The sequence below is a fragment of the Phascolarctos cinereus genome, unplaced genomic scaffold (genome assembly GCF_003287225.1).
Source record: "Phascolarctos cinereus isolate Bilbo 61053 unplaced genomic scaffold, phaCin_HiC Scaffold_1;HRSCAF=81, whole genome shotgun sequence".
NCBI classification, from domain to species: Eukaryota; Metazoa; Chordata; class Mammalia; order Diprotodontia; family Phascolarctidae; genus Phascolarctos; species Phascolarctos cinereus.
Window position 1 is genome coordinate 149,965,282 of NW_027555514.1, and position 21,657 is coordinate 149,986,938.

General features: G+C 35.9%; 1 protein-coding gene across 2 annotated transcripts in view; it reads right to left on the reverse strand.

Moving 5' to 3' along the window:
* Positions 1 to 466: 466 nt before the first annotated feature.
* The window catches only part of GNAT3 (G protein subunit alpha transducin 3), a 64,969-nt gene continuing 43,778 nt past the window's right edge, over positions 467 to 21,657 (reverse strand). For both annotated transcript variants that reach the window (XM_020984485.2, XM_020984484.2), the window contains 4 exons: positions 16,826 to 16,954; positions 5,957 to 6,086; positions 5,585 to 5,738; positions 467 to 4,136 (listed from right to left, as the gene is read on the reverse strand). In XM_020984485.2, the coding sequence (XP_020840144.1) occupies positions 3,946 to 4,136; positions 5,585 to 5,738; positions 5,957 to 6,086; positions 16,826 to 16,954 (604 nt within the window). In that variant the 3' untranslated portion in view covers positions 467 to 3,945. The remainder of the gene's footprint in view (positions 4,137 to 5,584; positions 5,739 to 5,956; positions 6,087 to 16,825; positions 16,955 to 21,657) is intronic.

A 21,657-nucleotide genomic window follows, 5' to 3' on the forward strand; every position in this document is an offset into this window, starting at 1 on the left:
GAAAGTACTGGAATACTGTAAGTATAAGAATGTTGGAACAGTAGGAAGGGATAGGTTGTGAAGAGTTTCAAATGCAGGCAGGAGACTTTATACTTGATTTTTGCATTATTGGTATCCTTGCACCTTCTCTTTGTAGAGTCACCATCTTACCCTCCACTCCCCTAAATAAGCTTAAGACTTTAGAAACATGAAAAATAAATGCCTATACTTGAACTAGAATGCCAAACTTTGAAAATCATAGTCCTAAAGAAGATTTGCTTTCTCTTCTGGAGTATGGCATGGTAAAAATTCCATTTTTGAAATGTTTAATGCATACAATTCCAAAAGAACACACCTGTAGAATGGATTGTTATGTTGTGATACGTGATTCCATTCCCTACTGTGTATTTCTTCTTTATACACATATGAAAATAAATGTGTCTGAGTAACATTTTGGAGAAGGACTTAATAGGCAAGAACAACTAAGTAGAATCCAGAGACTATTCCTTTTAATTTCTGTTTAAATCAAGGCCAAAGGTTTGAGAAAAATGTATTTATCTTTGTGAAGTCAGCCACAGAAAACAATTCATCTTTTAATAGATCAGTTATTAATATTGTTTCAGTTACAATACAAAGAAGTTAAAACATTAAGCCATCAGCTTCTCAAAGGAAAAACAATATAAATGGTATAACATTTCCCTTTTTTCATTCAACAATCTTTTCTTTTAAATAAGTCATTGATCTTGTTCTGAACTTGATTTGAACCAAGATTAGTGGTGAAATAAAGTGGCTAATGATATATTACTAGAACTGGAATATTTTTCTAGTGTTTATTGACACTGAGCCAATTTGTTCTTTCAGTTAGGACTGCACCTAAAAAATATTGGGATGTAGTCACTGAACTGGTCCTTAAATACCTTCAATGGTTATAACTCCAATAATTCAATTTATTTGTCTCAGTCATCCAGTAACCATTATGTCACTTGGGCAAGTATTTGCAAATTTCAACTTTTCACTACTCTGTAGTCTGAGGATAACAGAATGGAAATTTAGTTTCCTGGGAATCAGTCAAGATTTTCCTGGAAAATTCTCCTGATGGTAGAAATCCACTCCCAGTTAAGTCACTTTTATTAGTGGCAAGATGTTGAACTGCCCTTATGTGGCTAAATGTTTACTGCCAGATAAGTTTCCTTAATGGGTAAACTAAGTTACTTTTGTATTATTTTAAAATCTATATTCTTTTAAGTCAGATTAGACTCCAATGGCTATCTCATCTTACTTTTACCTGACCAAGAATACTTCCACAACATTGTCTCCCGTTACTGTCTCTCATAATTGTACTCCCACTACTGAATCATTTCCACTTTTAAGATAAAATGCTAAATGTGTTCTTTTTTAAATAGGTATTATTCTCCATGTGCTTGCTCTCTGGGCAAAGTATTATATGATTTTACAAAACAAAGCCACAGACATACTAGTCAAAGCAAAGTGATGAAATTAATGAAAAGTACACTAATTTCCCCCACAAATGTAATATATACAATACAATGAAGTTGTAAAATCAACAAACAAATAAGTTAATGAAATGAATAGTTACTGGAAAAATCCATTAGTGAGTTATGCCTATCTCTATTTATCCAAATGGAAGAAATATGATTATCTCATTTTAAACAATAGTTGTTGTGTAGCATTGTTGGTTACTATTTCATGAGGCTCTATATAGGAAAATTTATATATAATCAGTCCCCTTGAGAAGTTTATTTGAATTGCAAAAAGTATTATTTCACTAAATGGCACACAAATGCTAAAAGCCAAAGAAAAGGAAATGCATGCTATTTCCTCTGAAAAAAGTAGAATAAGTCAGTCTACAAGGTACTGAATGAGCTTTTTAAACTTACACGTTTTCTGAGACAGAAGCACATAATATTTAAAATAGACTGCTGCATAAGCGCCTGCAAGTAAGCTCACTATTCACTTCCTCAGGATCTCCTTCCTTATACTTTAATTAACTGATAGTTGTTAAGGAAGCGTGACTCGATGTGATTGATGGATACGACAATCATTTCTACTGCTTTGATTAAAAAATTAGCATGACTTCACATAGCATGATTATCCCTGCGACTTTATGGGGTACAACCAGTGCCCCACAGGGATAGGAGATGGGCCTGTGATTTCATTGCTATCAGGACCTCTTGAGAGAAGAAATTGCCTTCACTGGTATATATTGGTATCTTCTCCACAATTCCATGATCTAGCGACACTGGTCTCCTTGATGTTCTTCACCAAAGATTATCCATCTCTTGACTCCAAACACTTTGCTGTCTCCTGTGTCTAGAAGACTCTCTTTCCTCCTTTCTGCCGCCTAATTTCCCTGAAGTCCATCGTGTTAGCTAAAGTGTCAACTTTTGCTAAAAGCTTTTCCCAGTCCTCCTTAATCGTTTCCTACCACCCTTTTACTCTAGATATATTTCTACATATTTATTTGCATGTTTTCTTCCTTAGACTGAGAGTTTCTTGAACTAAGGAATTATTTTTTGTTATTGTTTTATTTTTTTAAATTTTATTTATTTTCCTAGGGCTTATGGCAGTCTGGCACATAGTTGGCACTTAATAAATGCCAGTTTATTGACTGATTACAACTCAACATTTTAGAGCACTGAGAAGTTAATTTGATCTGCCAGGGTCACACAACCAGTATATCTTAATGAGAGGGCATTTAAGTGAGATCTTTCTGGTTAGCTCTTTATCCACTATAGCACGCTGTCTCTCTTGGGCAACTTCATACGGGGTGAAATTGTTCCTTCTACTGTCCTGTCGCATGGTTCTCTATGTGTGGCTCTTGACCTTGGATAAAAATTCACTGGATTCCTTCAATTCCAAGGACACTAACTATGTGGACAGCTAGAAAAATCTAACTCCATTGTAACTTGGAGAATCCTGGATAGGGGTAAAAGGTGATTTCCTCTATCCATCTTGACCAAAAAGGATGGAAACTGAGTACATTCTTTGCAACATATAAAATCCAATAGATTATACAAATTAATAGCATACAAGGGAAAAAGCATCTCAACTAAATTCCTACTCCCATGCCTCATCATAGCCTGTAGAGGGCTCTGGATTCTTAGAGACTACTTCAGCAGTACATTAAACTCTGGTAAGTCCTATTAAACAGGAAAGATTTTAGTATTCAGAAGTATTACTAAGCATAGAGTCTCATCAACAGAATGTTAATCATTAAGATTTTTTTTTTTTGGCATGGAAAGCCCTAGAAGGTTTTTTTTTTCCTGTATCCACATCAGACTTACCCATACTGATGAAATCATGTATTCAAATAATTTAAAAAATCAAAATGAAGTATTGGGTTAATGTTATATATAATCCTTTGTATGTAAAATTTTAAAAAATTAAAGTGATAGGCAATATTTATGCCAAACCTTTGTGCCATGTGAAATTGACCAAACTAGTCCAAAATAACTCCCATTAATTTGTGAATGAAATCTGTCAATTCAATTCCTAATCAAAATCGACATTTAAAAAATATCTGACCTTTGAAAAATGTCCCAGTGCCCTGCATTTCCCATAATTTATCTGCTTAAAGAATCTAGGCCACAACACAGAAGGCTATTTTTAAATGTCATCAGTGTGCCCTATTTTCAAGTTCAAAGATATTTCACAAGCTAAAATCTAAGAAGTCAAAATCAAAAGCATTATATGAAGGTGCACACTTCCCTACATTCACATTAGACACCATGGTACATTCAGTTATTTATGATGCCAAAAACAGTATAGGTAATGTTTGAGCAAGTAGTCATATGTTTCAACATTTGGGAACCAACCCCTTGCAATATTATTCTAACTCTAATTCTAAGTCAGCTAAAACTTGTCCAAAATACAGCAGAACACCCAGCATATCTTCCTTTATCCCATGAAAATAACACATATGCAAGGCACATTTAGAAGGAGCAATTAAAACAGCCCACAATCTTTCAAGTTTTCCTTGATGATTATATCTGTCACTGCATCAAAAACAAACTTGACATTTTGGGTGTCAGTAGCACAGGTCATGTGGGAATAAATCTCCTTATCTTCCTTTTTTAAATTCAGGTCTAGGAACTGGTTCTTGATATAGTTCCCTGCATCTTCAAATGTGTTTGGTCCTAGATTGAAAGAGACAGGAACAATCAACACATTGGATATTAAAACTTCAAATACCAAGGGCTTCAAAGAAGGAGCTAATAGTTATTTCACAGTCAAAATTATAAATAACACCATCAAACATCCTTTCCTTTAATTAAATCCTTTTTTAAAAATTAAATCTTGCTGTCGGCACATATAGTGATTACAATATACCAGGTATGCTCCATATTTAATGGCCAGGACTTAACTAAGCCTAACTCTGGGAGGCTGTCATCAATTAATCAACTTCTATGTGGCTGAAAGTCAAAACTAATGCACTTGAAAAAAAAATAATGAATGCTTCATGGCAGTATGTCATCAAGTGCTACATAATGTTGTCTGGAGGATACAGGCTGTAGGAATTCAGAGGAAGAGGAATTCTGGTGAGGCTAAAGTAACATAAGAGGCTTGGAGAAGGAGGTAAAAATCAAAATGGATTTTAAAGGATGGGTAGAATGTGGATATGTTTTGGTTAGGCATTAGCAGCAAATGAAACAACATGATGAAAGGGACAGAATACTCATAGAGTGGAGTGAGAAGATTGCATGGGTAGAATGGAATCTTCATTTTGGAATGTAATAAGAGATAAATTTAGATGGTTAAGATGGGAACAGATTGTAGAAAGTCTTAGAACTTAATGTGATTAGCAATAGGGAGCCACTTTAGATTTTTGAGCAGGTGAGTGACAGTGAAAAGAGTGTTTTAAAAGATTATTCTAACCGTTAGGGTGGGGGAAGACTGTGGCCTCGCATCCACACATGGCCCTCTAGGTCCTCAAGTGCAGTACTTCAACTGTGAAGTTTGGATTCAGTAAAAGGGCTGCACTTCAAGAAACCTAATTTGTTTGTCTTTAAAAGCAGAATTTTATTTAGTAGAAACTTGGTACGGAATAGGATAAGATTACTTGGATTTTCTTATGAGGATGAATTTTTTTTCATCTTCTGTAACTTGGTAGAAAATATCATCTATGTCATTCTTCAAACTAGAAAGCAGTGTGTAATGACAATCCTGATGACTTAATTACATGTGCTTTCTTCCTAGACAGTCTCAAAAATGTCTGTGACATTTAAAGGTTCCTTTAGGGAAAGATAGTTCTAACACAGGACACTCATTAGCTTTTTTGACACTGTATAGTGTTTTAACAATGTATATTTAGTAGTGTGGAAATCAATATTTCCACTTAATCTGTGTCAGTGCCTCAGTGGTCTGGTTTTCCTGTTCATTCAATATGAGTTTTTTTCATTGTTTACAGTATAGAAACATCTGCTGGTCTGAAATTCATCTTTTCTTTTTATGCTTATACACATGAAAAACATCTCCTAAGGATCACTGTTAAATACAAAGATTTATACATATTCAAATATATTCAGAGGACCTAGGTGTATGGATATTGAATGAATGGCTATAGGGTTTGCACAACAAATCTTACCAGTGTATTCTGGAAAACAGATACTAAGATGAACCTTGGCTACTTTTTCTTGAAAGAGATCTTTTTTGTTGAGAAACAGGACAATGGAAGTACTAGCAAAGTATTTGTGATTACAGATACTGTTGAACAGGTGAAGGCTTTCATGCATTCGGTTCTGTTGAATAGAGGTGATGAGAATAGTAAATAGACATATTCCATTTTCTATAAAGGGTCACATTTACATGGGTATCATAAACAAGAAGTTGAAAGCATGTGTATCTTTTAAAGGGCAACACTGCATTAAAAAAATAGGTCTTATGTACACCTTACTATTGTGAAGCGGGATTCTTTATTTTATAATCAAATTAAGTCATATTTTATATCTGGACTCACCACTTCTTCATCTTCCACCAGGACCATATCATAGGCACTTAGTGCTGCACAGAATATTATACAAGTAACTCCTTCAAAGCAGTGAATCCATTTCTTTCTCTCTGACCGCTGTCCACCTACATCAAACATCCTTAAAAAATAAAACCTCAAATAATGAGTGCTATTAGTACACTTCAAAATTTAATATTAAGGCAAAAAGACAATAAGTGGCCCAATGGCTAGACCTGTGGATCTGGAGTCAGGAAGTTCTGAATGCAAATGTGTTCTCAAACACTTTCTAGCCTTGTAACACTAGGCAAATCATTTTTCCTCTATATGCTTTGGTTTCTACAACTGTAAAATAGGAAGAATAGTAGCACCTATCTCATAGGGTTGTTTTGATGGTGAAATCTGATAAAATTTGTAAAGCAATTAGTATATTACCTGGCATATAGTAGATACTTAATAAATACTTATCTCCACCTACCCCTTCCCTTTATTATTAATAAAATAAACTATATGTCCAGTTATCTTTTGATGTGTGGCCTTCTTGAGCAGTGTTTATATCTACAGGCAAAGGAAAAAGAATGGGAGTTGGGATGGTATTGTTTTCTTCCTCTCTCCATCCACTTTAACCCAGTGGACAATAAACTGCTCAATTGGGAGCTTAGAGTCAAAGCTTCATCACTAACTTCCTACTTGACCTCATGTAAATAAGTTCATCTTTCTAAAACTCAATTTCCTTATCTATACATAATGTATAAGATGAAGAGTTTTAACTACATAAAGAGAGAGAGAGAGAGAGAGAGAGAGACAGAGACAGAGAGACAGAGACAGAGACAGAGACAGAGAGAGACAGAGAGAGACAGAGAGAGAGAGAGAGCACTTAAGTACTTACTAAGTGCCAGGCATACACACACACACACACACACACACACACACACTAACAGAACCACACTACTATATGCATATGCCAGTTGTTCATTTGTTTTTTTCTCCTTGTAGAAAGAAAAATAAGAGTGATTGCTCCCTAGGGTTTTGTTCACATTGATAAAATGGCTAATGGAACACAAATGATCTCTATAGTCTATGACTAATGGTTACTAACCTAGGAACCAATTTTCTCTACATATAGATTGATGTGGGTGGTTTGGGTCCATGTTATACTGGGTATATGACTCTAAGTGTCTCGCTCACCCTCTGGCTCTGGTGCTCGGTCTCGCTCTCTGTGCTATCTGCTTATTATAGAAGCGAAATGCAGGTCTGACTGAGAACAGGATAATTGATTCTTTTTTTCATCATCTTAGGGGGCTAAAACATTAGCTTGAAGAGAGCATTCAATTTGTGTTGCTCTTTTGATTTCTTTTTAACTCTTTTCCTTTTGTTCTTTCCTCTTTATCTTAAAGTTTATTTCAGAATTCTTTTGGGAGGGATGGTGGAATTTAAGACAGATAAATGAGAAATGAATCTCACACTGCTACTCATCTTAGTAGTTAAAGATAACCAGAGCCTTATTAGTTTTGATTATTTTGCCTTCTTCTAGGTAAAATGTTTGTTCCTTTCATTACAGAAACTTTTTCTGTAACTTTTTCATGAATGTGCTTCATTAAGTCTGAAATGTAAGTCTTTTAGAAAGTATACATCAAAAATCTGTGACTCCCACCAAAATTTTGGATAGAGATTAACTACACAATCTTTTAGGTGACAGCTGAGCATGGATTATTTGTTAAAATACTCAAATACAAGGTATGGCCCAGGAGTTTATGGTTTTGTATTAAACAGTTGGCTAAGCAGTAGAGATTTATGTTTTTATGTTAAACAGTTGGATAAAGGGTTATTCACACACCAGAATCATTGTCCTGCTACAACAGTAAATACTATTTCAAGATATGCAGTCCCAAATGATGCTTTCTAAAATGTCACATAAGGTAGAAAGGTTTAAAACCTCTGAGGCTTCTAGATGTCTCCTTTATATATTTTATTCATTAGATTCAATCATTTTTTCTCCTTTTGGCCTATACACTACTATAGAAAATTACAGTTATTCAATCATGTAGTATTTGGTAAGTACCTACCACATTCAAGGCATTGTGCTAAGCCTTAGGAATACAAAGAAAAACAAAAACAAATTAAAAAAAAAGAGTTCCTCCTCTCAAAAAATCTAATGAAGAAGATAATATGTAAACAATTATGTACAAACAAGATAAACAAAGTATAAATTAGGGGTGGTATCACAGTGTGTATATATAAATATATGTATTTATATATATATTATATATAATATATTATATGTATATATTATGTATGTATACCTACACACATGTATGTGTGTGTATGTACATATATCCTTAAAAAAAAACATTTATTAAGCACCTGAAGGCTCATGATTCTGTGTTAGGTGCTGTACAGAATTGGGTTACAAGGTAATGCTATCTGGTATGTCTATTGGCATTTTATATGCGTATACATATCTATATCTATATCTATATCTATATCTATATCTATATCTATATCTATATCTATATCTATATCTATATCTATATCTATATCTATATCTATATATGTGTGTATATATATACACACATGTATACATATACACACATACACACACATACACACATACAAAACAAGGCTGAATAAATCTTTAAATCCTATTTTTCCAGTCAACACCTGGTTTTTGTAAGAGGAGGAAGCCTTGCCAACAAGATGATAAGAAGACTCAGTAATAGAAGCCTTTTCTATTGGAAAATTAACCATTTCCTGATGCAATACAATCTTGGTTAGATGGGACTGGGTGACAAGAAACCTGTGTGAATCTCTCCTTTGAATTGACACTTGCCTGTGAGGATTCACAGGGATATTCAGGGGAAAATGTGTCTTCCTGGAAACTCTATGTGAAGATTGGTTATCCTTTTGGTAAGCTTAAGAGTTCATTTTAATAAACAGTAACTCATCTTTTCTAAGTTTGGGAAATAAATTGCAACTCTAATATTAATATAAAATAATAGCTACAGGCCACGTATAGATAAACAGGATTCAATATCCTAGTTTTTCTATATAGTTTGGCATTCTCTCATCAGAAGGTAAAACATTCTTAGAATTTTGGCTACATATATATTAATTTTTAAATCATTTTGTCTAATTGTTCAATTAGTAATGCCCTTAAGGCAACATCCTATAAATCTGTGCAAGGATTTTTATTAGAATATTTATCAGAATTCATGGGTTTAAGGAACACCCCAATACTGAGATGTTCACTTTCTTCAATTAATCTTATAATATCCTGGAATTATACTGAAAACCTAGGACTAAGCATGTTCCAAATGGTTATATTCTGGACCTGCAGAATTTAGAATCCACTTTTCTACTCAAATTACTTGTTAAATAAAGTTCTCAAATGCAAAACCGTCAATTTGTTATTGTTCAGTTATGTCCAATCTTTGTGAAAACATTTGAGGTTTTCTTGGCAAAGATGCTAGAGTGGTTTGCCATTTCCTTCTCTAGATCATTTTACAGATGAAGAAACTGAGGCAAACAGGGTTAAGTGAGTTGCCCAGGGTCACATAGCTACTGTCTAAGACTGGATTTAAACTCAGGTCTTCCTGATTCTTGGCCTAGTGCTCTATCCATTGTACTACCTACTTGCCATCAATTATATGTGATTACAATGTTACTTAAAAATAGCATAATTCCCCTTCCCTGTCAATCCTCCCTTGGGACTTTGCAACAACAGCTGTCAAGAGTCTTAGGACAGGCTTAATAATAAGAGAAAGATGGAAATGTACAGATCTTGTGCACAGCCAGATGGAGAAAGTTGCATACATGCTTTGTTAGGTACTCCATATATCTATGACCTTGGGCAGGTCATATAATATAGCTAGAACTCAGTTCCTCATCTGTAAATTATGGGAGGCCCTAAATGTCAAATAAGACCAAATATTGGTTGTTCTGAGTTACCATAGGTCTCTAAGATAGTTTCATAGAAAACCAACCCAACAGATATATCTGGCTCCTGACTATTCCCAGGGACATACAGAGGAATTAAGCTTGACCAAATCCACTTGTCTCTGATTCTGCTAATGTAGGCCTAATATTCTTATCCTTTTCCCCACTGCTCTTTTATATATACATAGGATTATAGGAAAAAAGATTCAGAACTCCAAGGGGCCTTTTAGGTAAACTATTTTATTTCCTTTATTTTACAGATGAGCAACCTAAGTCCTGGAGAAGTTAGGTGATTTACCTACATTCACACAGGTAGGAAGTTAACTTCATGACATCACCTTCAGCATATTTTCTGCCTTTAAGTAGTTGAGTAGCCAAATAAAATTGCGCAGTGGTTGGGAAAATATTGAAAAAAATGCTATATTTCAGCCTCAGACTATGGTAAAAAAAAATTGATGATAAGCCACTATGTGATTTAAAAAAAAAAGAATCATTGAGAGCCAGAGAAAACCTACAGTGTTGTTGCTTTAATTTTACTTTTGTTCTCCCATGTATTTATAATGCACCTAAACACATGTGCACATGCGCACACATGCACACACACACACACAGAGTGAATGGACAAAGGGATTAATAGAGAAAATGAATTTTAAAACATATGCGTATTATATATGCAAATCAATATCTACTTATGTAATAGAATCTTTTTTTAATTATACTAATCAATAATATGGGTCGGAATGATTACTTAATTAGCTATTTCCTGAAATCGAATTACTTAGCATAGTATGTCATTTCCTGGAATAGATGATATTTTATTTAAGTGGATGAAAATATGCATTTGTAATGTAAGTCAGTTTCTGAGTTATTTGTTCCAAGGGTTTTTTTTATCTTTTTGAATGTAAGATTGAAAGTTTGACTGCATGAGTGGAGGTTACACTAAAAAAAAAAGATGATTCAGGAGAATATGACAGCACATTGTCAAAAGGAAATGTATTTCTCTATTTTAAATTCTTCAGTTATGTGATTTAATATGTAAAACACTTTTCTACTGATTCCAGTATAAATGATGCTTTAAAATTCATTGACTCATAGAACTTGAGATATAGTCCAGAGATGTCAAACACACCACCCACAAGCTATGTAATATAATAAATAAAAGTAAAATAAAACATAGATATTATTAACACATGGTTTTCTAAGTTAGTATGTGGCCCATAGGTATCCTTATGTATGGTTTAGTGGCCAGCATTTCTATTTGAGTTTGATATTACTAATTAAGTTGAATGAGTAGAAAACAATACCGATTTTAAACATTTCAGTGTCAGGGTTTTATTACTCTAGAGAGATTTCTAATAAAATACAATCAACAGATGAAAGAATAGGACAATCAGTGGAGCACATTTGGGTGACCTATGACATTTCCACTGTCTATTTGGAACTCCTTATTGTTGTTCAGCTGATTCAGTAGAGTCTGAATCTTGGTGACCTCATGGACCATACTGTTCATGGGGTTTTCTGGGCAAAGAGACTGACTGGAGTGGTTTACCATTTCCTTTTCCAGTGAATTAAGGAAAACAGAGGTTAAGTGACTTGCCCAGGGTCACACAGCTAATGAGTGTCTGAGGCCGATTTGAACTCTGGTCTTCCTGTCTCCAGGCCCAGTGCTTTATCCATTGAGCTAGCTAGTAACAGTTTATAAATGAAAAAAAAAATCTCTTCTCCTTTCCACTATTGATGTGGTTTTTAATATTTCCCACTTAGAAGGGGAAGTAATTGATTTATTTAGGGATTATGGAAGAGAATCAGCAGGCCATAGTGGATAAAGAATCTGCCCTAGAGTCAAGAAAACTGGGATTGAAGTCCTTCCTCTGACAAATACTGGCTGAATGACTTTGGACCAGTCACATTCCTTCTTAGTACCTAGGCAATTCTTTATGTGTGTGAGCAGGAGAAAATATGTTTTTGTAGAGGGAGTTTCTTTTTGGGAAGCTCCCTATCCTAATGAAATCATAGAGGATATATACATACATATATATAGTGTTATGGATGCCCACATATACACATGTTATACTTATAACTATTATGCTATATCCACACATGCACGCATGTACAATGCACAGACATATGTTTGTACATGCATATATGTATATAAATAGACATATCAGAATATCTGAAAATCTGTATTACAGTTTTAAGTTACATCTGTACTAAGACTTTGGGGATACCTGTACATGTCACTGTCATTCTCACCGAAAGCATTTAGAGACAGAAATCTATTACAACCTTTGGTTATAAGGAGATTATCTCAAAATGTTTAACTGTGTAAATTAAAATATTGGATAATTGGTAGAAAATAAACTCAATGGTAAAATTACCTCTCTCTCTCTCTCTCTCTCTCTCTCTCTCTCTCTCTCTCTCTCTCTCTCTCCCTTTCTCTTTCTCTCTCTCTCTTTCTCCCCCCATATATACACTATGTGTATATGACTATATTTATATATATGTGTGTGAATGTATATATAAAACATATACATATTTACAAATATGCATGTGTATATACATAGATACACATGCACATATACAAACACATATATGTATGTGTGTATATACATATATTTGTAAATGTTTGTATATGCTTTCTCCCCAATCCCTGTCTTTTCTCTCTTTGCTGAAAACTGCCAACAATGGGCCCTGTGTATCTCAGAGTAAAAGAAAAGCCTCTATTTACTTCCCTCTCTGCTTCTGAATTCAAAGTGAATTTATGTTCAGCTGGTCTTACTTGGCCCACAAAAAGCTTCCTGTGTGGCTCTGAGAATAGCTTAAGAACTTTTGGAGTGGGTAGTAAAATGCTACTAGCTGTGTGTGCCATAGACAATACCAGGCCAGGAACACAGTTGCTACCATTACAACACTGGCCTGTGTCCAATCTAATTCATGCATCTGGCTATGTGGAGAATTTATGTTCCCATGTTAGACTGCTGTTTGGCAAATTAGTACAAGAACGGAAGCCATGGAATTCTTCCCACCATACCTCCCACCTCACTGGGCCAGATCCATTGCTAGATAGTAAAGGAGGAAACCTATCAGAGTGATTTGAAGAGAGCCACAAATCTCCACATTACCCCTCCTTCCAAGTGTCCCCCATACGCCAATAGTGTTGCTATATTCACATAAATAGCGTATCCCTGAGGGAATGAAAATGGGAGTGAGGATGAGAATGGGATCCCTGAAGGTATTATAATGCATTGAATGAAGACTCTTCTTATTCAAAGGAAACTTAAATGACATTTAGTTCTGTCTTTTTGTGGAAAGCATTCCTACTATAATGGGGCAAGTGGATAGAGCACAGGTCCTGGAGTCAGGAGGACCTGAGCTCAAATTTGGCCTCAGACACGTAACAGTCACTAGCTGTGTGACTCTGGGCAAGTCAGTTAACCCCAACTGCCTCACCAAAAAAATAAAATAAAATAAAATTTCCTATTATAGTATCTCTCTCCCAAAAGCAGTCTTTGAGATGCCACTTGTAAATGATTCAAATCCTCCCTGTGACATAGTGGCTATGTGACCCTAAGCATGTCACTGAATTTTTCTGTGCCACCTGGCAACTCTCTAGAACTTTAGGGTAGAGAACAGGTTAAAGCAACTTTAGATTGTGCAAGTGCTTTGATGAAGAGAATTTCCTCTCTGGGAGTTCCCTTATGGATATAATAATAGCACCAGTAAAAAAAAAAAAGCTTATTACGGTCCTCAATTCCCCAGAACTTACTCAATGCTCTTTTCATCATATTTTGAGTTTAGAGAACTAGCTCTTTTTCTTTGAATTCTAGTACTGATACAAACAACAAATAAAGAGACAGAAAGACAGAGATTGAATTTTTCTTAATTATGTAAATATTACGTTCCTCCTTGATAAAACTTTCAATATTTGTTTCATTATTTTGTCAATCTCTACCTTTTTAGAAGTCGCATCCTAGTTTTTTTTTCCAGAAAATATATTTAAATAACTATCAAATTTACTTTTTCCATTTTCTCTGCTCTTAACACTTTCCACAATTATTTCATCATGATCTGATTAAATTGTATTTAACTTCTAATAATTTTACATAGTCCCTGCAGAACTTGTTTTTAGTACTTTGAATGGCATGAGATTTTATAAAGTTAATGCTCGATTTTCTTGCAGATTTAGAATTTTATTTCCTATTTCCTCATCTGTCAAGTGGAAATGTTTTGTCAGGAGGCAATAGCAATACAAATGGGATTGACTCATTTTCATGCCAAATACATGTATATGAACTCCATGAAAGAATAAAGATGACTTATCAAGTTGGCAAATGTTACCATAAACAAATCAGTCCCTTCTAAATTATTTGCATGCTATATATTTTCAAAATGAGGCAAGCAAATTTTATGTGATTACTTCAAAGAGGTAGGAAGGTAGGAATGTATATGAAGTAGAGTTCCCAGCCCTAGAAATTTCAAATGTGTCCTTCAAGTGATTTCCCACTAAAGACATTCTTTGTTTCCTAAAATGGAATGAGAATTTTAATTTAAATCTTATTAACTACAGGGCTAAATTTGAGTCTTGGTTGTGATTTTTTGGTTGTTGTTTTTTGTCTCCTCCATTAGAAAGTATGCTCCTTGTGAAAAGGAATTGTTTTATTTACTATATTTGCATCCCCAGGGCCTAGCACAGTACCTGAAACATGGTAGGCACTTAATGAATGCTTGTTGATAATGCAGTCACATTTTTATTATAAGTGAGATCAATTATGATTATTTATGAATAATTATGTCACGATATGATAATGATACTTATATTATCTATAAACATACCTTTATAAAAAAATCCAAAATATTGAAAGCCATTAGAAATCTAATTTTCTTTGTGTTTTATAATACATAAAACAGTGCTGCAGATAACAGCAACTTTAATTTTATTTACTCCCCAAAATTATGTTCATTTTGGCAAGCATAAAACAAAAATGGTTAAATGAGAGTTAAGACTTACGATGAATGAAGAGATGTTAAGAGAGTGATGTTTAGTTAGTTCAGTCTAGTCTGATATTTTGTGACTCCATTGGAGTTTTCTTGGCAAAGATAATGGAGTGGTTTGTATTTCCTTCTCCAGTTCATTTTGCAGAAAAGGAAAGTGAAGTAAATGGTTTTAAGCGACTTGCCCGGGGTCATACAGCTAGTAAGTGTCTGAGGACAGATTTGAACTTAGGAAGATGAGTCATTCTGACTTTATCCATCCTCTGTACCACCTACTTTCCCTTGGTAAGAGAGTACACCACCTAGCTGCCCTCTACAAATTTAATATGAGTCAAGAGCAGGACATGGCAGCAAAAACCAACTTAAACGATCCCAGGGTGCAGAGTATTCAGTTGAATGAGGCCTGTTATGTTGTTGTTCAGTCATTTGAGTCATGTCTGACTCTTCATGACCCCACTAAGGGTTTTCTTGGCAAAGATACTGGAAGGGTTTGCCATTTCCTTCTCCATCTCATTGTACAAATGAGAAAACCAAGGCAAACGGGGTTAAATGACTTGCCCAGGGTCTCACAGCTAGTAAGTAGCTAAGGCAAGATTTGAACTCAGGTCTTCCTGTCTCCAAGCCTGGTGCTCTATACACTGGGCCATCTAGCTCCCCCAACAACCACAACAACAGCAACAACAAATGATTGTAGTCTTCATGTATTTCAAGAAGAATTTGGCCTTAAAGATCAGCACTAAGAGGAACTAGATGGAAATGCCAGAGGTGAATTTCTGCTAGATAGGAGCCTGAACTTCCTAACTCATTGCCTCAGGAATTAGTGAATTTCCCAGCGGTTTCAGGTGTCCTGTGGGGCTGGATAAGTACTTATTGCAGATGCCGTGTGGGGAATTCTGCCTTATGTATGAGTTTCCTTGGATGAACTAACTGCAATCACTTCAATCTCTGAGATGTTCTGATATAGTCATTAGAATACTAGGAAACATAAAATAAAGCTTTCAGGTATCCATCAGGTTTTCCTAGTTGTAAAGCTGAGTTGTACTGAGGGATTTCGATTCCTTCAGTCAAGTCTTTCTCCCTTTCATGATTAGCTATACAGATTTATGGAACAACAGCTCTGTCAAAGTACTATTATTGTCATTCACATTCAACTCTTTGTGACCCTGTGAACCATTCTGTCCCTGGGGTTTTCTTGGCAAAGGTACTGGAGTGGTTTGTCATTTCCCTTTCCAATGGAATAAAGCAAACAGAGCTTAAGAGACTTGCCCAGGTTCACACAGGTACTAAGTGTCTGAGGCCAGGTTTGAACTCAGGTCTTCTTGACTTCAGGCCTAGTAGTTTATCCACTGAGCCACCTAGTGCCTCAAAGGACTGTCACAGTGCTATCTCTTGCCAAATATGTCCTTATGCATAGTAATCGTAGGCAGCCGCCTACTCTCAGGAATGCCAAAAGTCACATCTGTTACTCACGTCTTCCTCATGGCTTTACTCTGGCTATAACTGGAGTCAGCCCTTTTTACTGTATCTCTAAGAGGACTATTTCAGTAGGTAAACATGATATGTGAGAATAAGGAACACATTAAGCACACTAACACATTAGCTTACACGTTCAATTTTTTTTTTCAGATGATAGCCAGCTGTCCCCTTGTTAATTTGGGAGGTAAATCTTGAGAGGAAGGAGGCCTAGACTTGTATACCTGTCCTAATAGGGTTCAGAAAGATGAAATAATTACAGTGGAGAACAGTGGTATGCCTCCGGTCAGCAGAGGTTTCCCTGTGGCAGAGATATAGATGATAAAGTTTGCCTGCTTAAGTGGTTTTGAATATATCAAACAAACCTCCTCCATAGAAGACTCAACTGCCCTCTTACCTTGACTTCATGAGTATTAGCCAGCTGAATCCATTGTAGACTATACGTTTCTGCTTAGAAACAGGAAAGCCATAGGATCCTACCTGAAGTGCAAATCCTTGAAGGAGAATTGTGTTTCAATAATGCCAGTAGTTTTCACCCTGGAGTGCAGGACATCTTGTTCATTTGGAACATACCCAGGAGCTGTTATCCTGTCAAGATCATTGAGGTAGCTATAGGTGGGGAAAAACACACAGAAAAAGATTAGCCTGTTCATTTGAAGGACATTAGCCTGCATAACAATGCAAGTGTACTTTTAGTGGAGATTCCATTAAACCTTGCCTTCTAGACCTTTTGATGCTAAGCTCGTTTTTTGGAAAAGCTTTTTTTTTCAATGTAACAAAAAGTTAAAAACAAATTAGCAGGAGTTTATTGTTGCTGTTGTTGTTATTGTTGTTGTTTTTCGAGAGGAGGTTAGAGCTGAATTTTGTCTTTAAAGCAAAAGTAAACCTTTTTTAACATAATGATAGAAAATGGACTGTAATTTCATTTGTAAAGGGAAAACCCAGGTAACTGGATTCCCTCTATTGATGCAGACCAACATCTTTGCAACTTACAGTCTTAGAGAGTTGCCTAAAGAACTGACAGGTTAAATCACTTGTCCAAAGTTACATAGCTAGTATGTGTCAAGGATGGGATTTAAACATAGTTCTTCCTGACTCTGAGGACAGCTCTTTATCCACGTAACCACATTGCCTTTCTTATTTACCTATATGACCAATACAGTAATCAGAATAGGGCATCTTCATTCCAGGTGGTTAGGGCAGGTATAAGACAACTATGGGACTTACTTCATACAGAACATTACTAGGAGACTGAATTAGTTCAAGAGAGAATCCAAAATATTGCTACGATGCAGAAACAGACTTATGTTTGAAATCAAAGGACCTGTATTTAAATCTTAGATCTATCACATACAACCTTGGGCAGATTACTTATCTTCTCTTGACCTAAGGTAAGGGTTTGATTAGATCACATATTCTTAATATTTGTGTATTTGTCTGTGAGTATTTGAGAGAAAGGGAGAGACAGAAACAGAAAGAGACAAAAATAAAGAGGAGAGTGAGACAGAGATAGAAGGAGAGAGACAGAGCCAGACAGAGAGAGACAGAGAGACTGAGAAAGAAAAACAGAGCCAGAGCCAGACAGAGAGAGACAGAGAGACTGAGAAAGAAAAACAGAGACAGAGAGAGAGAGAGAGAGAGAGAGAGAGAGAGAGAGAGAGAGAGAGAGAGAGAGAGAGGTGAAACTTACAGACCTCTTCTCAGAATAATACTTTAAATGCATAAAAAAATATATAAGATTATAAAGAGAAGCAATTATATTGAAATGAAGCAGTTTTTTAAAAAATACATATTCATAGACCCTAGTTTTGGAATCACTGTACTAGATGATCTCTAATTCCCTTCTAAGCCATCATAGACTAATTTGTCAGGTTCCTGAAGACACTGGACTTAGAAGTCCAGGTTTTAAATCCTGTCCCTGATACTTAACTACCTTTGGGAGTTAGGGCAACTCATTTACTCTCTTTGGGTCTGAGTTTCCAGGCATCAGAGATTCTAATCTCTGACATTCTTTCCAGATCCAGTTTGTTTTCCTATAGATCATAGTCTAATATCTTAAAGGTTCTCAAGGATCTGGAACTTTATAAAGGACCAGGGCTCACTAGCAACATTTGTGACCATGAACAAGTCTCATAACTTCTCTAGGCCTTTTTTTTTTTAATCTGCAGAATGAGAGGGTTGGATTAGCTTGTTTATGAGATCCTTTCCTGCTCTAGACCTATTATCCTATAATCCTATGAATATAGGGTGGAACTACCTCAGAGCCTTAGCTGTAAGGCTCAAATCACCACAAAATCCCAGGAGGTTCCAATCAACATGATGAAATGCTATCAGGAAATTTCCCATAGCATTATCTGAAAGACTTTATTGTTTATAGAGGATATTGTTACTGACATTATGCCAGATTTACAATTCTATTTTGGAATAATGGAATAATGTCTCCTTGAAAACTTTTCATTTTCAGTTTCCTGCAGGAGGAGCCCAAGTTTCACACCCCCATTTAAATCTGAGAAGGGCATTGCTATGGAGGATCACACTTCAACAGTCAACCTTTTAGTTGGAGAATCAGACTCAGTATTTACTATTTCGTATCTCTCAGCACTCTAGATCAGGGAGCACTATGAACTTATTTACCATGCTATAAATTTCAGTCAACTAGCTCTGATAAATGAGCAACACAGAAAGGTGTTTAAATGGCTAGTCCTTTCTGGATGATGGGCCCTTAAATTCAAATATTAAATATGCAGGCAATTTAGTAGCTGCTCTTATCTCCTTAGCAGTTCAAAACTGCAGCCTGAGATCCACCAGATATCACAAACTTCCCTCATGCATTTGTAACATTCAAGCAATAAAGTCTCATTAGCAGGAGAACATAAGAATTAACAATTGGTTTAATGAAATTTTGTCACTTATGGATGATAATGTCTTTGGAAAGTAAAATGGATTTATACTCAAAAGACTGGGTTCTGCTTCCTGTTCCATAACTTACTAGTCATGGAACTACATGGCCAAGTAGCTATAGCTCTATACCTATATTTTCTTATACATAAATTGAAGAGTCTTATGAGAAATCCTCAAAGTCCCTTTGAATAGTGGCAAGGATAATGTATTTGGAAGAAGAGAATCAGAGTTTGAAACCTGATGCTGTCAGTTACTATTTGTGTGATATTGATAAGATCACTTAAGGTCTCTAGGACTTAATTTCTTCATCTATAAAAAGAAGAAATTGGCCAAGTGAGGAAGCAGGGTCCCAGAAACACTAAATCATTTTTCTAATGTTATATAGATGGAAAATGGCACAGCCATTTTCAAACCTAGATTTAAACCTAGATTTAACCTAGATTTAAAACCTAGATTTAAAATTCAGCGCCCTTACTACTATTCTAAGGAATCATAGAGATAAGCTAATGTACTTAGTCTTACAGATAAGGATACATTCCCCTTGCCCAGTTTTAACCATGTGATATTAAACATTTATTTAGCACCTTGAAGTTTGCAAAGCATTATATGTTTCATTTGAGTCTTTCAAAATCCTGTGAGGTAGGAGCAGGTAGGTGGTGCAGTGGATAGAGCACCCACTCTGGAGTCAGGAGGACCTGAGTTCAAATCTGATCTCACACACGTAACACTCACTAGCTGTGTGACTCTGGGCAAGTCACTTAATCCCAATTGCCTCACCAATACATAAATAAAAATCCTTTGAGGTAGGTACCAGTATTTTGTACCCATTTTGTATATGAGGAAGCTGAAGCTCAGAAAGGTTTAAGTGACTTGCCAAGAGTCACATTGCTTATGAATGACGGAGTTGGAATTTGAATCAGAATCTCCAGCCTCCTTTTCCAATACACCATGCTGCCTGACATAGACTCAGAGACAAACACATGCCTATTAAGTGCCTGCTGCTTACAAGTGTTGGGTTAGTAACAAGGCCCTTTAATAAAAGGATTTGTTCTGTGAAGTTTGGATTCAGTCAAAGGGCCACTCTTGAGAACCTAGAGGGCCACATGGGGCTTTGAGGCTGAAGGTTCCCCAACCCTGGGTTAGACACTAGTGATACAAAGACAAGAAATGAAGTAGTTGTTGCCCTCAAGGAGCTTATGTTCCATAGGGTGTGTGTGTGTGCGTGCGTGTGTGTGTGTGTGTGTGTGTGTGTGTGTGTGTGTGTGACCACAACATGTATATGGATTCATAATGCTTTGAAGTTTGAAGGAGAAAGAATTTAACCTTTGGGAGAATCAAGAAAGGTTTCTTATAGGAGAAGGTACCTAAGCTGAACTTTGAAGGAAGACAAAGGCTCTGTAAGGAAGTTATCAGAAGGGATGGTGTCTTAAGCACGGGATCAAGCCTGTGAAAAGGTACTGAGAAATGTCATACTGTGGTCACAGGTGGGAGCACAGAGTGTGTAAAGGAGAATGATAAGCAGTAAAAGAAAAATAGGTGGTAGCCAGATTGCAGACGGTTTAAAATATCAAGTGGAAGAGTTTGCATTTTAACCTGTAGGCAAATGGAGAGCCACTGAAGGTTTTTGAACAAAGGAGGGACATGAAGAGACATGCAGTTTAGGTAAATTATTTTTGCTGCAATGTGCAGGATAGATTGGAAGGTGGGGACAGTAGAACCACAGAGATCAATTATGAGATTGCTGCAATAATCCAGACAATGTGATGGAGAAAGCAGGCAAGAGGTGATGAGCTAGAATAGTGATCATTTGAGAGGAACAGAGAATGAAAGAGCTGTTGTGAACATAGAATCAGTGTGACTTCACAACTAATAAAACATAGCAGGTGAAGGAGAGTGAGAAATGAAAGATGAGTCTGGGATTTCAAGCCCATATAAATGGAACAATGTATGTATCCTCAACAGAAATAGAAAAAGAAAAATTAAGAAGACCCCCTTCTCCAAGTGTGTATATGTGAGGGGGCAGGATTGGGGGTTTGGTGGGAGAAAATAATGTCTTCCCTTTTAGATGTACATAAACATTAATTCATCACATTTTCCAAAGTAGTAATTCCTTTTCAGTTTAGCGAAGCTAAGATAATAGATGTGGAGGAAGGGGGGGACGTGGGGTGGCTAGGTGGCACAGTGGATACAGCACTAAGCCTGAAGTCAGAAAGACCTGAGTTCAAATGTGACCTCACTAGCTGTGTGACCCTCGGCAAGTCACTTAACCCTGTTTACCTCAGTTTCCTCATCTGTAAAGTGAGCTGAGGAAGGAAATGGCAAATCACTCCAGTATCTTTCCAAAAAAAAAAAAAGGCCAAATGGGATCACAAAGAATTAGACATGACTGAAACAATTGCAAAACAAAAGAT